Raw genomic sequence first — 16,140 nt, 5'->3', positions numbered from 1 at the left:
TTCCAGGTACCTATAATTCTTCATAGGATTTTTACATGCATTTTGTTCCGAGGTATTGCTAACATTTTAGTAGGGCTGGTAACAACTTATTGAATGTTTGTGCGTATAAAGTGTTGCTAAATTTCAACAATGTGCGAAAAATCAGCTTTGTTCTATTAGGCTTGGCACACTGCCAGAGCCAACACTTTATTTGATTCCATATTTCTAGAAAGTTTTTCGTTCTAGTTTCTATGACTTGGCAATTTTCATTTACAAAGTTTTCAAGACATATATTTCTTTTAAAATCTGTAAAATAGGCAGAAGAAAAGTAAAATCATCTCGCACTCTCCTACAGAATGCGCAGATAAAACTACCTATAGTTTATAATTTCTCATGTAAAAGGGTTTATTTCTGAAAATTATTAATCAGTAAATGTGTCAATCAAAAACAAAGTAAATAAATATTTTAAAACTCTGCATTTTATAAAAACCATGAACCATTAACAAGTTGCAGGAAAATATCGTTTGATGAATCAAGAATATTATTACACTTTTTCCATTATTAAAACTTGTTCTTGAAGTTGAAGATATGAAGAGTAGATAGGTAGGGTAGGTAGACTTGATATACAGATGTGGTCAGCACTGACATAGATTCAGAATATGTAGTTCATCACTAGTTGGGGTCACAGAGGTAACACTTTTATTTTTCCACCACAAACGTCTACAAATAGAATATCACATCATTACTAGCATCTTAATAATTAGAGAATATATATTTACTGAAATACAATAATATGTTGCAAAGTAACTAGTATATTATTATTAATAATAGTTCTGACACATGATTGTCCTAATATTGCCGTCTCTATCATCAGACTAATATCGTGTGAGGGGGTGCTGTCCTCACACTTATGGGTTCGGCGTGAAACAAGACGTTCACTCTAAGCATTAAGCGAGATATTATATTTGAGTCAGATACAGTGTGTACATAGCAATCACTTGTAAATTAACTGCTGATATAAAGCTAAAAACCGTTCTTATATACAAAAACTGTGACAGCATGATTGACATCTAAGTATAAACATTCCCAAACACAACTTGGTATATGTGGCGCACAATATTAGACAAAATATACATTGTATGTTTTAGACACTGATGGCACGAAAAAAGTTCACCGCAGAATATATCATTAGGTATGATGAAATGTATCAAGAATAAATCTTGAAGGCAGAGACGGGATGAGATATTTGGCTTTAGACATTGTTCATAGTAATTAGTGTCAGCAATGACTGTCAGTATAAATAAAACAGTAAACATTGCATAGTTTGTGTAAATGAGTGTAGTTCTTGGAATGTTCCCGCGATGTTATTATAATAAGATAACGCATGTCGTATAAGGCTGACATATTCAGGTCAACTCTGGCGGTCTTCTTTGCTGAGATATAATATCTTAAAATCGTACAGGATGAAAATCTTCGTTGGTTATAAAAATTCGCGATTTCGCGAACAGACAACTCCGCGAATTATAAAATTCCGTGAATAATTAGTTCTATTTTTAATCACAAGGGAGAATAACTACTGCATCAAATTAAAAACTAGCCGCCAGGTTGGTTTTTAATATAAATACTAAACGTAGTTGAGTTTCAAAACATTCTTAAAATCATTGCCTGGGCTTTGAGCTAACACCATTGCCAATGCATCACATTTCTTTAGAAAATTATTCAAGTTTGTCACAAGATATGCAAAATGGCGTCATCGTGAAAATAGCCACTAGGCAGAAGTACTAAACGTAGCCGAGTTCCAAAACTTCTTTAAAATCATCGCTGGGCTTCGAGTTTTATTGCCATTGCATCAAACTTTACAAAATTATTCAAGGTTCTCACAAGTTATTCGGCATGGCTTCGTCATCGCTCCCAGTCTTTTTACATTGAAATCAACTCCATCAATCTCTATTACCGAAGTTGAGGATGATTATGATTTGGACATTATGGTATGTATTTGTTTTGCAGTGCAGATAAGTTTTTTCTTTAATCAACTGCATTAGTTAATCCCTTGTTTAAAAACCGATCGCTTTCATTAAATACTTCAGGTATTGTTTTTGTACTTTCTTAACACTTATTAATATTTTTTTTCTTTTTTGTGTTTGCTGCAGATCGAGAATAAAACAACCTACTCCGATTACGAAAACTAGAGACCAGTAGTGATATTCACCGTGGCAGAACAATTGGCAGAGAAGCAACCAGTCAACCTAGAAGCAAAGCAACCATGCGGAAAAGCAACCAGCCAACCCCTTCATCAACAACAACTCCTTGATATCGCTCCAGCAAACATGATTAAATTATATAATTTATTTCATGTATAGATATATTATAATTTATTACAAACTTGAGTGTACAAATACAATGTTTCAAAAACAAGTACAATTTTACAAACAATGAATGAAGTTTAAACAAACAGTTTAGTCTATATGGCGGTTGTCTAGAGCAATAAAATTAAGCTGATACTCTTGATAAGTGAATACTAGTGTGTAATGGTGCTCTCTGATTAGTTATTGTGGTAATAGCAGCTCTATATCGCTGTCACTGTCTTGGGTAGATGTTAAAGGCGATTCTCTCGCTACTACATAGCTGGTAAGGAAGTTATCATCAGAACTCTCCTCATGGCTTACTATTGCAAAGTTCTGCCGGTTGGCCAAAGATTTGTGCTCGTAAAGGCATTTTTGTTCCTTTTTTAAACAGATATATTCTTTTTGTAAGTAGCTGCAGTCACTTCTACCTCAATTTCCAGACCTCCCTGAATAATTGGTGATCTTTTAGGAATGACATATACCACCCTTGCAGTCATTGTGCTCGCGTGTATGATGAAAAATCTCTCTCTCCCACTAAAACAAATAATGAAGTGGTAAGGATGGAAAAATTAAATATTGCGTTATACCCAAGAACCAAAGTAAAAGTCAACTAATTAAGTAAATGATTTTGAGAAAAAACTTATTACTTACCACAAATTGTTGGTTCATCAAAGGCCTCCAAATCTATGAAGATTCGTGAAAACCTCTGCACGCAACAAAGAATTTATAGCTTAGCACGATCCACCCGTAGTTGTAAGCTAAATAGAAAACAAAACGTGCAATGCGCGTAGCCGCGCATGCGTAAGGTTAACTCTATTGCTAGGCGTAATAGAGTTAACCTTTCCTAGAGAGTGGCAGTTTTCAGCCGCGAATAAATTCATTCGCGAATATGCATTAAAAGACCATTTTCACGAAATATAACTCCGCGAATAAATTCATCCTGTACGGTATGTCTGCCGTACCAGATAGAATGTTTACTCCTGAAAAACTTTCATCAATCTCGACAATAACCTATAAATAACAATAAAATTATAATTAAGTATCAAATATTTGTTGATAAAATAGTCTACCAATGTATGGCATCATTTCAACTTGATGAGGTTCCATTTGTATGATTGCATACAGACATAAATATATATTCCATCCATTGCTACTGCACGTCCATTATTAATTATATGTTGATATCATCCAATATCATTGGCCGATATTAAGCCTATCATGTCTTGTCTTTCTACAACTAAACACTGCTATTTTAGAATGCTGACTTGTTTAAAGATATCAGCATATATTAAATTAATCAATTACCTCTCTGTGTTACGGAGTCATCTTTAATAGACACAGTCTTTCCTCACCCCAACCAGGTACAACTAACTGTCCATCTCTCTAGCTGATCTGACCAGTTGTAGCACCAGGTAGTTGGTCATGAGTGAACTCATGGAGTTTCTCTCCTAAAATAGAAAACTAGTGAGTAGTTAGAATAATGATAATTATAATAGATTAACTACTGCGTGCTAAACTTTCAATATGTCAATTATATAATGTATAATTATATGTTATCTCTTTACAACTAAGCTTTTATAAACTATATATAATTCACATACTAGCAAATGGTTTAATGAGTTTTGTTTATATTCACCACTGACATGTAACTCCATGCTTTACTTCAATGTCTATGTTTAGGAACATGTTATTGTATGTCAGTTATAGTTGACACACATGTGATATATTGGATGAGCTCTGTTATTATTTACCACTAGGGGAGATGATGTAGATAGACTTTGTGCTACGGGTAGAGCCATAAATAAGGCCATGAGGACCGCTGCAGAAACTAATGATATTTTGTAGTTCAGTTGTCCAGAGATGAACAGCTACACCATCTACTATCCTGTACTTGATTAGTCGATGACCAGATGCTGCTAGAAGATCATCATTTTCTAGGAAGGTTACACGGTGGGGCACATCAACAGGCTGATATTTCAACTCTTTGCTGCAGCGATCGTATATAAGAAGTTCCCGTCTTGTACTAGCTATAGGTCTGTATGCTACAACATACTGATCAGACACTGCCATATAAGCAGCATGGTTAGTCGTATTCTCAAACTCAAACAGTGTCTCTCCGCTGCTCATTGAAGGTATCAGAATCTCTACTTTGTTGGTGGTCTCATGCATGTGCAGGATGTAAACACCATGATGATGCTCTATAACAGCAGTGACAGTCTTGTATGGTAAATCATATGGACTTATCTTCATTGTAGTCTTGTCCATAATCTTCACTCCATCATAACAACCAATCAGAATATCTCCATTTGCTCTATGACATGTGGAGTAGCATGCAGTCTCTGTAGAGTGTTCAGAGCTGAATGTCAGTGTAGTTGGTAGTCTGACCAGCTCTATATTCAGACTAACTGGGTTGTTTGTAAGTATTAATTAACCCTGTTTGTTATTTCCATACATCAGCTAACATCACAGGTTAAACATCCCTGTTAACTTCTTTGCATAAAATTATAAATTTTAAAAATCTTTCACAAATGTTGCCCTCACTTTACTCCAGTTCAGAAATATACTTCATCTGTAGCTGTCAGAAATTATGATTGTATGCAAAGCTCAGTAATAAATTTTGAACTGGAATAGATATATAAATTAAAATAGGAATAGAAGTCCGTAATAAAAATACTTGTGTTTGAATGTGGAAGTACGATAAAGTTTGTAGCAATAAATGAAACAAAACATTTTGAATATATTTTATAAATGTTGTGCTTATTTTGCTCTTGTTGCTAATTTGAGTCACTCACTGGACATGCAGAAAGAAGACAAGTCTTAACACACTAATTAATTATTACACAGACTGCTTTTGGTAGCAGTAGCAGAATTGGTATTAGTAGCAAATATACTTATATTAGCAGTAAAATAAACCGATACAGAATAATATGTTTATGTAATATCAAACAAAATTAGGAAGTTATAAACTATCATAATTTTTAAGTAGTTACAACTGACAGCAACAATACCTGGACCATTGCCCAAAGATCAATCAGAAAAAAACTGTGATATTATATACTTATAGACAAATCACTCACTTTCTGAGCTACTCAAGACATTTTCCAACTTTCAATTTGTATCAAGGAGAATGTAACAGTTAGCACTGTCCACAAGATGTGCAGAGAAGACGATTAGTGTAATTGTATAAACGCTGCTAAAAAGTTAATGTTTGCCCATAAGTACAACAATCTTTTTCATATTTATGGAACTCGCTTCCCCTTTTGCCATAATTACCTACCATGTTGGATAAGCACATTTAGTTACTACTGACCTTTAGGTATAAGATTGCATTTATCATGTAAGTCTGGTGATCCTAGGTTCATGTTAACTTTCTGTTTTATTTGCTCTTTAAGGAGCTCTTCCTGCTTGATAATCTCCTGTGAGCTACTACCATCTATCAGTTTGTTGACATTTCTATGGGACGCCTCTAAATCCTCCCTCTGTTGAATCAGCGTAGCATTAAACTCATCTACCTTCTTGTTAGCCTCTGATTTCAATTCTCTAATCTCTCCCAAAAGCTTATCGTAGGCTTCGTGTAGCAACTTTACCTGTCCAGAACCGAAAACATATTATACACAGTAAATTTACAGATTAGTTTCTTTGACAACAAGTACAACATTGCTAACACTGCAAGTTTCATAGTCTGAGTAAACAAAAGATCTGAAGATTTTGTGCACAAAAAACGGAGGAAATTTGGTGATTTTTACTGTCGACTAACAATATTCATGCAATCCGAGCCTATGTTAGGTTTTTAGGAACACTTGCCTCCGTTTTAATTATACTAACAAGACACTTGACAGGAAACAAGCATGAGCTGAACGCTAGGTATTGTTCACCATAAGAGTTTTCCTCACAATGACAACTGTTGTTTCAAAGGAGGCTACATCTCTGTATCACAAAAGGGTGGCCCGTATCTCACAAGGTTGGCTACTACCTCAAAGTGTGGTTCTTATTACAAAGAGTGACTCGTATCTCAAAGAGAGGCTCATATCCCGTAACACGTGACAAACAAACAATAGGCTAGTTGCCTTTACGCCTAATTTCAATATCTTCTCGAGGCTCATGAAATCTTTATGATTGTTTTTATGGTAATTTAAGTTGTTGGAACAAAGTTACGTCTATAGTTTTAACTCTTGTAAACTCTGAAGTATAAGTTTATTTATTGGTTACAGCGTTAATCAGAAAATATTCATCTGATCAGCAATACATCAATACAAATAACTACACAGGGTTAGCACTCTAACAACTTGTTGATCTGTACTAGATATTAAATATACTAACTACTCAAATACTAGTAATCCAAAATTTACCAAGGACCCCACAGCCTTCATATATATGAACTTAGATATCATTTGTCAATCTACTGTAACACCTCTAATTGAATGCCATCTTTATGTGAATTCCACTTCAATTTGACCACCATTATTGCAGGGTTGGAAAATAGAGCATCACCTTTCAAATGAACTCCACTTCCATTTGACTGCCAATTTGACATTCTTCCATCTTTACGAACCAATAATAAAAAGTGATCGATAGAAAAGTGTCTACAGAATCATACTAATAATGACTCAGTTACATCAATAACAATTAACTATTGTATTATTTCTTTCTTTTTTGTGTCAAAAACTGTTTTCCAACTCCAAAGTTTCACAATTTTAAAAAGTATCTCAACAGAAACAATGAATAGGTATATCAGGCTAATAATAGTTCCTTGTTTTGTGGAGGTTTGCTCTGCCAAAAAATTGTTTGAATGTTAATATTGACTAGTTCAAAATTACAGAAGAAGAGTTGAGCACAGCCATTGAGCTCATTTATATTTGTAGCATTTGATTGCTATTACCATGTAACTTATAAATTTGCAGATTTATAACATATTATTTGATCTTTGATCCGACATGTAATATTCATTGCTCCAGGCTTCCTGCGTCATTCAGTTTTATATGTGTGCAAGGGCAGACAATTACGACAGTGCTCTAAAGTCACTGTGGTGATAATTGGTAGGCATTTCTCAGGCAGTCGGCTGTATTTATCCCTGGCTTGACAGGTCTCTCATCTTGCGACGCTCAAGTTAACACCATAGGCCAGGAGACATGTCAGAGTCTCTTAGGTGAGTTGTCTTCTATTTGACTTGGGAATAATTTACTAGTACTAAATTGAATTACTAGTCGGTAGATAAGTTGGAGTGTCCTCCTCCTTCCTCCAATGCTCAACTGAATCTTTTTGTCTTTATGAAAACAACAACAAAAATTTTAATCGCATGATGTTATCTTTGGATCGCTTGTTTTGTTTGTGCAATAGAATGTAGATGTCTGTTCAATGTGTTGGCTTCTAAGTGATAAGTAAATCGTGCCTTGCGCCATTTTTACTTCAAAGGTTGACTTGCAACAAAATTCGCATTACAGTTATTTGGTATCGAAAGATTCACCATTTCTTACTCTGTTGTGTTGTAAGTGCCAAATGTGTGGAAATGTGATTACAAGCTCTTAAAAGCTCAAAAAAGAAAAGCCACCATAGATTGGAATCTCTTTATTTCGATGATGTACCCACGAAATTTACTTATAGTCTTGTCACGTATGTTCTCACGTGAATTGAAAGGGTAATACAAAGCTCAATATAAAACTTATCGTAGTACTAATTTATGACAATCACTTCGGGTTTCACCGAAGACCCCGTATCAAATATAGATGCTCGCTACTTTACAGTTTCGTTTCGGCATTATTCAATTGTCAAGTCGTAATCTGATCATGTGACCCAATACTTCGCAAATAATTTTTGCAGCACTTTTCGATTTTCACAGGTTACCAACAGGCTCGTCATGATTATCAGACAATGATAGGTACTCCTTCGAGCTAAGGTTAGAAAGTTTAACGATTTTTTACGGTAAGTTATAAGATATCAGTGCTAAAAGTGACAGCATTACAATGATGATAAGACAGACACGTAAGAACAATAGACATAGCTTTATTGAATGCGTGAAGTGTATTTGTAAAAATAGTTCAACGAATAAGGTTGCAAGAAAGTGTAATCAGAAACCATCTCTCACAACTACATCACATTTGAGCCGTTTTGGAAAGGGAATCCAAACTACGGCGGTCTCGTGTGACTGCGATTTTCTGTTCGTTTTTGAGCTTTTAAGAGCTTGTAGTCACATTTCCACATATTTTTCACCCACAACACAACAGAGTAAGACATGGTGAATCTTTTCATATCAAATAACGGTAATGTGAATTTTGTTGCAAGTCAACCTTTAACGTTTAAAGGGAAATGTAAAATGTGAGATGTGATGTCTATCTTTTTTAATAACTGTTTAGCCTATAAAGTTTGATTTTGCTACGATATGTGTTTGCATGCATCTTTTATTTTACTTTTCTAGGATCTTTTAACACGTTTCTTGTTTGAGCAGGGTGTGTGTTTGTATCATCAGTATAATCAGTAAGCTAACATTCTACATAGTCAAGTCATATTTAAATCTGATGATCAGCGAACATCGGATTTATAACCTCATATTACAAATATAGTCATTAGTTTTTCATAATTCTTTCTATACATCCGTGCATCTACTTGCAGATACAACGTTGACGCGCAGTATCTACTAGACTGGACTATAGACAGATGCTATAAAGGTACTGTACAGGTGGCTGATAGCTGCTTTACAACCCTTGTCAAGGTATTCACCAGCAGGTAAGCGTTTGCAGTTTGCGTTATGATGTGAAAGTTAAGCTATTTTCTGTATATGGAATTTGTTTTATCTTTGTTGTATCGATTTATAGAGAATATCCGTGCGACTCGGTGGCTATGTTGAATCTTGCACTGCTTCATTGTGGCTGCCCTCGGTGTATATCCGTAAGATGGCGACGCAACTCCTCTTAACTCTATGCAACAGACTTCTTATGATTGATGATCTTCTGTTGTCGCACACTCCTCAGGTTCGCCTCATTTATTCCAGAGATACTGCACAGGCGTTAGGTTTATTCCCCTTGGCTCTATTTCTGTGGTTTTCAAAAAGCAGTCCATGAGGACATTTTGGGTGGTCCACAAGAAAGTATATCACAGAGTTAATTAAATTTCATCTGGGAATTGACAATGATTTTTTTAAAGTTCTATTTTAAAATATGGATTTAGATTTCATGCCAAAATGCATGTGGAGCATGTTTATTTTATTCTTTCCCACATATGATTTGGTCTTTTTTGTTTGTGGCTACCTTTACCATAATTTTTCCAAGGCTAAAGTGCAATACTAGTGCTTTAAAATTTCAGTTGCAAAAAATGAGTCTGACATTCGTAAATATTTTTAATAGGAACAGAAATCCGCAAAGTATAATGCTTTTGGGATACGAATTGAAGTTTACAGAGAAATCAACAGTTTTTTTACTATGATAGCTTCAAAGTAGAGATCTTACATGTATACCAATTTGGTCAACCGGATGTGTCTGTGAGTTTTGTGTCTTGATGTCTATGGGTATATGAATGCATTATCATAAATAAAAACTGTCATCCGTTAGAATTGATTAATCAAAATTAATATCAGGCGAGTGATCCAGCTTGCTTAACATTAAGAAGTTATTCAAATTCCATATTGCTATTTAATATTTATCTTATTACATTATACTTCAGTTTATTTCTTTAATGTTTACTCGGTGAATGCCCAGTTTTGCACGGGTAATAAAAGCAGCTTATAAACAGTGGCAGGTAATGTAGTCGCAATTAGCTAAGCTTCTTTACCCAAAGAATTTGAGTAACTCAAGCTAGTAACTTGATCGAGATAGTCTAAATCTTTCCTATAATAAGAGCTGAAAAGCCAGCTTGTAATCGTTCCATTACACTTTATGATCTCTCACGCATTCATGATCTTCAAGCGTGCTAGCAGTGACCAATAGTATTTTTGTGAGCACTCTGAACATGCGTATTATAACTTTTGTAATAAGTATGTTCACAATTATTCCATACTATGGCAAGAACAGCGTAGCAGAACTGTAGATTGTGAGTTCAATTCCTAAGCAAAGTAGATTTTTGTTCTTAGAACTTTATCGCTATAACTGGACGTACGAACGTCAGACAGACGACAGACAAACAAACATTTAGATTTATGTATATAGACTAGAACTTTGGTAGTGTCGTGTGCTGTGAGATATCATCATGTGCAATAGATATATGAAGAATTATTTTACTATGCAGCAAGGTTGTCAAATGGCCCAGATGTTAGCGTGGTTGGCTTGGAACCCAAATGGCTAGGTTCAATTTCTGTATAATGAAATCATTTTCCTAATACTCTTACCATGGCTTTGGACAAACAGACATACTCAGCTCTTATTATAGTAGACTTAAAAAAAGATTTTTGTCGCATGCTTATGACATGGCAAAATCTAACCAGGAAGATGGTTTGATTAAATGATTTGATTTTCATCCATAACTGTAGGAGTCAACTCAATCTTTAGAGGATGTGCTCATCACGGCCCACTGCAAGACCCAGCTTTATCTCTCTGAGGAATTGTCTCGCCTCAATCCTGAGCTTACCATACAGATATTCTCTGGTAAGCAGCCATACAGCAAAAAATTAGCTAGAAGCCAGTTTAACCTAACCACCTTGACAAGTACTACTTAGAACTCTTCAATCAAATAAGAGAAGTGAACACCCTCTGAACTTTGGTGTTGTAGATTCTTGCATATAAGCCGAGTTTGGAACGTTTAACATTTGGAAAAAAGTTACTAATCTCAGGGGTCAATTAATACGCGTATAACTCTGATCACACTCAAATGAAATGGCAATATTCTAACTTAATACCAACAACTGCGACTTGACCCATGCTAATCATGCGGCTAGTAGCCTGCTATTTACTTATTTTGCATACTCATTGCATACTTACTGCATAATATTGCATACTTAATGCATAATATTTCATACTTATTGCATGTTTAATGCATAATATTGCATACTTATTGCATACTTATTTGCATACCTTTTGCATAACAACATTATAATTCTTGTTTTAAGGATGTTGAGAGTTGTAATCTCTTGTCTTATAATAAATACTCAGTTATTTTGGTGACGTTCCTTTTTCGCTACTATCGTAAACAGCTCACCATCAGACCCGTTATCACTATTACTATAGCTTACCACATTATTATTACTGCTAAAAACAAATTATCACTGTCACTAGTATTATTTATCAATCGTTAAAAGTTCATTGATCTCTAGTTGGTGAAACCTTTCTAGCTGTAATGCGTCTGCCACGGCTGGTCATCGCGAAGAAGAAATCACGATAACAAAATTATGTTTTCGCAAAGCTAAACTAAGCTCAGCGTGGGCTGTAAACATATTTTTCATTGGCTCAACGCCTGCAGATGATTGGTTCCTTTTCTTTATGTAGGCCTACAGATATGATAGGTTAGTTAATCAACTACTCAATATTCAGAAACTTTTTATAAAAAACTTACTAAAGCCTCACCAAGAGGCTCTTGGCCATAAGTAAACACTGTGCCGCTCCACATTTCGCTGGCCGTGGTATGCATTAATTTGTAATTTTTCTCAGCAACCTTTTGCCATGATAAGGGGGTGTGACCTATAGGGTTAGCTTTTATAGGGTTGGCTTGAATGCAAGCTTTTATAAAATTTGCCAATTTTAGCTGTTCTCTTACAGTTAACTTATATGCCAGAATTTACAATCTATATTTTATAGAATAGCTAATGGTGATCCTATCAGCTTTGAAGAGTAGGTTGTGTTTTTTGTGCGGTAAACTTTAATCAGATCTGTTCCTGATTATAAAAATAGGAGTGAGCATCTTCAATGTTTTGATTTTACATAGAACTGATGTAAAGGTATTTGCACAACTGGAGTTTGTTGCACTATTTGTTGAGTGATAAATGAAGTTTTATATAAGTCGCACGGCTCAAGTCATCACAACAAAGTAACGGCTAATAGTCCGAAACGTACGGTATACACTCCATACTATGTACTGTTATATGCGAGGGTGCAGAAATCAATCATGAAGACAAAGAAAGTGTATTTGTTGTCGCAGATAATCTGAGATTTGATTTTTTATATAACTAGTCACACCTTATCATGACGCATTCTGCAGCACCAACAATTGCTGCTGCTGTGTGAAGCGTTATATGACATATTTTTTTCATATATTCCAAATATGTCTGTTTTTCATTATGTTTCGAGCAATTTCTATTTCATTTAAAACAAGGGAAAGTGAGATTGCCCTCGTCAGTCATAGAGGACTCGGTGATGAAAATGAATAGGAAGCCTGTTGTAGATATTCTTACCATTGATGATTGTTTGTATCTATGCCTACTATCTGCAGCTTTGGCGTGTGAGAAAGTTGTAGATCCAGTTTATTATGTTGTGGATAAATTTAAGCCTGGTACCCATATCGAATGCAAGACCCCGGAGGTAATCTCACGCAAAAAAAGCTTGCAGCGCTAGTCTCGGCGGCTAATGGTCACATAAAGCTGTATCGCTGGTGATCGCATTAAATAGCCACTAGCCATGCCGTCTCGAAAGTGCTGACCTTCACTTGTACATTTCATTTTGGGGAGGTTTTGTCCGCGACTCTTCACAAAAGTGGAACAGCGTCGAACTCTTGCGTTGACTGCCGGCAACTACCGACACATTTCATCGCTGAGAGCCCTGTGGTGCTGTCGCCGGTGCTAGCGGCGTATATAGGAACCAGGCTTTAGGAACTAGGCAACTAGGCTTTCTTCATTAGTATGGATGATATATGACAAGATCATCTGCAGACATATCCTTACTATGAGAAATTTTAATTGCCATATCAAATTTGACTCAAAATGATCCCGGCTGCAATCATACGATTTCAAATACACGCGAGCCTACACAATACTAGCAATATTCTTTTCTGTAATAAGAGCCGTGTTCGCCTTTCCGTCTGAAGCCACGCTAAAACTGTTAAGGAAAAAAATGCCTCGCAGAGTTATTGAACTCGGATTTTCCATTATGCAGGCAGGCGCACTACCAACTGCACCACTCAGCCACCTTGATAATTTAAAGAGTAATTGTACATATCGTTATTACACCTGAAAATTTCTCGTTGCGCGTGGGTCTGCCAGGTACTTTCAACAAGCAACAATAGTAATATAAATAATAATAATATTGTAGAGGTCTGTCAACGTATAGATACAGCCGTACCTTCAGTGAGGCACAACATGTTGTCTTATCTCTCTCCATTGTCTTACCTCTCTCCATGGCTCCTCAATGTGCAACTAGTCAACCCTCAGATTCCCGACTGCGCCTTCCTACCTCAGCCATCAAAAGATAGTGACACGCTGCCGTTCACAGACAAGGGTGCTGCTGATACTGAAGCATGGTCACTGCTGCAGGGAGAGGGCTGGGGCTCAACCGCTGCCACTGAGATGGTGCTCAACAACCTGATGTACCTCACTGTCAAGGTCGTTCTCATGTAGCAACAAAACCAGTTGAATCGCTGTTAACTGAGATAATTTTTGTTTTAATGTTGTTGAGAGTTGTGATCTCCATTCTTATAATAAACAGGGAGTCCTTCTAGCGACATTCTACTCTTTTGCAATTAACAATTTATACTCTAAGGCTAAAAATCTTGCACTGATGAGATCACATATATATATATTTATGTATATATATACAGTCATACTTCGACTTACGAGCTTAATGCGTTCCGAGACTGAGCTCGTATGTCAATTTACTCGCATGTTGGGGCAATTTATTTATATTTAGAACAATTAAATATATATTAATTGGTTTCTATACTCTAAATAATGCAAATAAAACACTCAAAACAAGATATTGTAACAGAAAATGCATGTTGGTTATTGACCTAACTTACCACATGCTTTCAAAAAGCAACAAATAAAAAACAATGCAAGGAAATGTGATTAATTAAAAATGTAAAATTAAATACGTACAGTAGCAGCTAACGCTAGCATTTGCCAGGGAGGGAGATATAAGTGTTATTCTGCATTACAACAGTTGAATTTGATAAATTTGGATTTTATCAAAGTCTTAAAAAACAAACTTAAAAGCAAACCTAAAAGCAAACTTTCATTTTTCGTAAGTAAAATTTCTTCGGCGTTCATAATTGGAAGTTTCTCGCTGGTTAGCTAATTTTTCCTTTGTTTTCGCTTTCACGACTAGCCGGCCGTTTTAAGATAAACCTATCTAAGGACGTTTGCCTTTCTCGCTCTTTCAACGTGTTGCGATTTGGCGGTTCGTGACGATTCCCATAGCCTTTAGTACTCTTTTCTGTCTGTCTAAGGTAGATAGGAGTTCATTCAGTCTTCTGTAATCGTCTGTGTTTGACCATCCTAACACATGTGCTCTGCTAAATATTGTTTCTTGTATTTGTAGGGGCTGGCTGCAGAGGTTGATGTCCGGAATGCTCAAGTCGGTGGCTTCCCTAATTGGCGAAATCGTCCCGTTCGAAAAGTATTCAGAGATGTTACCTTCCAGCATCATCAATGTGCCTGTTTTTGTCTTGCAATTGACTGTATAGGTGTCTGGGTGTATTACATTGTCTTTTGGATTAAAATATCCAATTTTTTCTGTACCGGCTATTTTGATCATCATCGGAATAAATTCTGTGCAATTATTCTCTTCCATTGGCAGTATTTCGTATTGACTGTAGTTAAGTATGGTACAAGGGTAAACTTGGAGGAAACCCGGACCTGCTGTAGCAATAACGTTTGGCTTTTCTAGTAAATATCTTGCGCTGAGTGTCGAGTGTTCTCCTAATAGCATGGTAACTATCTGTAAAGTCTCAGCTAGATTGTGGCAAGCGTAGAAGTGAGCTGACCAAAATAGTTTTTGAGCCATCTTAGTTTGCTGGTAGGCAAGTGACTGTAGCATTGTATTGAAGAAGGCAGCGTTTTGACCCACTGCTGATACACTTGCCTTTATCGTATCGTTAATTGTGACATTTGTCAATGGTGTAAGAAATTTCACTATAAGGCCTTGGTCCAAAAGCGAAACGTTAGAGTTGTTGCAGCCTTCATGTGAATTCAGTCCCGAGTTATAAAATGTCAGAGCTACAAATGTAAATCTCGTTTATTGGAGACAAAATGTGCGTTGAAAAATTATTCTTTTTCGTTGAACCATGGCGTTTATTCACATGTTTCGACTATGTCCAGGTCCCACATAAGCATTGACCCGTCGTTTAATTCACAAGAGCCGTTGTTGTAATTGCAGTGACTGACGTCTCCGGTTGTACTTTAAAATTCATCAGATCAGTGTCTCTTGTATAGGTAAGTTGCCACATAACTGCATTGCTTAGCGCTGAAGGTTTTCTGTTGGCAGCACCATACGTACATGACGTTGGTTGGTTCGTTCGTAATATACATTCCATCTCCTCCATGTAAAATTCCTGCTTGGCACTTCTTACGTATTACCATGTCAGTGCATACTTCTAAGGTCACTTTCTGGGTGCTGCTTGAGGCTGTCGTGGTCTTAATGTCTCTGAAAAATTAAATTTGTGTCATGACATGTGCGGTGAACTTCGTGCACCGGTAGGCACCGGTCTTTTGCTTGATTGTACTCTTCTTGTAGGTAGTACCGTTAACTTTCTGGGGTGCCATGTCTGATTGTTTGCTGGTGTCCGTTGAGCATTCGTATTCTTGTTTTACTCGAAATGTTTGTGGAGAATCGTTTTCTCCTGTGCCGCAAATCATGGGGTTGTTGGGTTGTCCTTTTGCTGTCGCCCCGGTAATGCATAAGGCTAAGCATAGAAGGCTAAATTGGAAGTAGCTGGCAATGTTGAATAGGCTGAGCCGTCCTCCGGTGAA

At 36.3% G+C, this 16,140-nt stretch overlaps 1 protein-coding gene across 3 annotated transcripts; it reads right to left on the bottom strand.

Annotated features, from left to right (window-relative positions):
* Window positions 1–302: 302 nt before the first annotated feature.
* On the bottom strand, window positions 303–5,956 carry LOC137406338 (uncharacterized). Of its 3 annotated transcripts, none has more exons than XR_010979854.1 (3): window positions 5,635–5,956; window positions 3,630–3,772; window positions 303–699 (listed from the first exon to the last, which is right to left on the bottom strand). XR_010979854.1 is itself a non-coding variant. In XM_068092909.1 (2 exons), exons 1-2 carry the CDS (start codon window positions 4,587–4,589, stop codon window positions 3,708–3,710), a joined length of 579 nt encoding a protein of 192 aa, XP_067949010.1. In that variant the 5' UTR covers window positions 4,590–4,816; the 3' UTR covers window positions 3,464–3,707. The 3 variants fall into 3 exon arrangements, 1 of the variants encoding a protein (XP_067949010.1); XR_010979853.1 differs by lacking the exon at window positions 5,635–5,956 and adding an exon at window positions 4,076–4,816; XM_068092909.1 differs by lacking the exons at window positions 303–699; window positions 5,635–5,956 and adding an exon at window positions 4,076–4,816 and having other exon boundaries at window positions 3,464–3,772.
* Window positions 5,957–16,140: the final 10,184 nt, after the last annotated feature.

Source organism: Watersipora subatra, chromosome 10, assembly GCF_963576615.1.
Source record: "Watersipora subatra chromosome 10, tzWatSuba1.1, whole genome shotgun sequence".
NCBI lineage: Eukaryota > Metazoa > Bryozoa > Gymnolaemata > Cheilostomatida > Watersiporidae > Watersipora > Watersipora subatra.
Note: the sequence above shows the minus strand (reverse complement) of the source record. Positions and strands in the feature narration are given on the sequence as shown.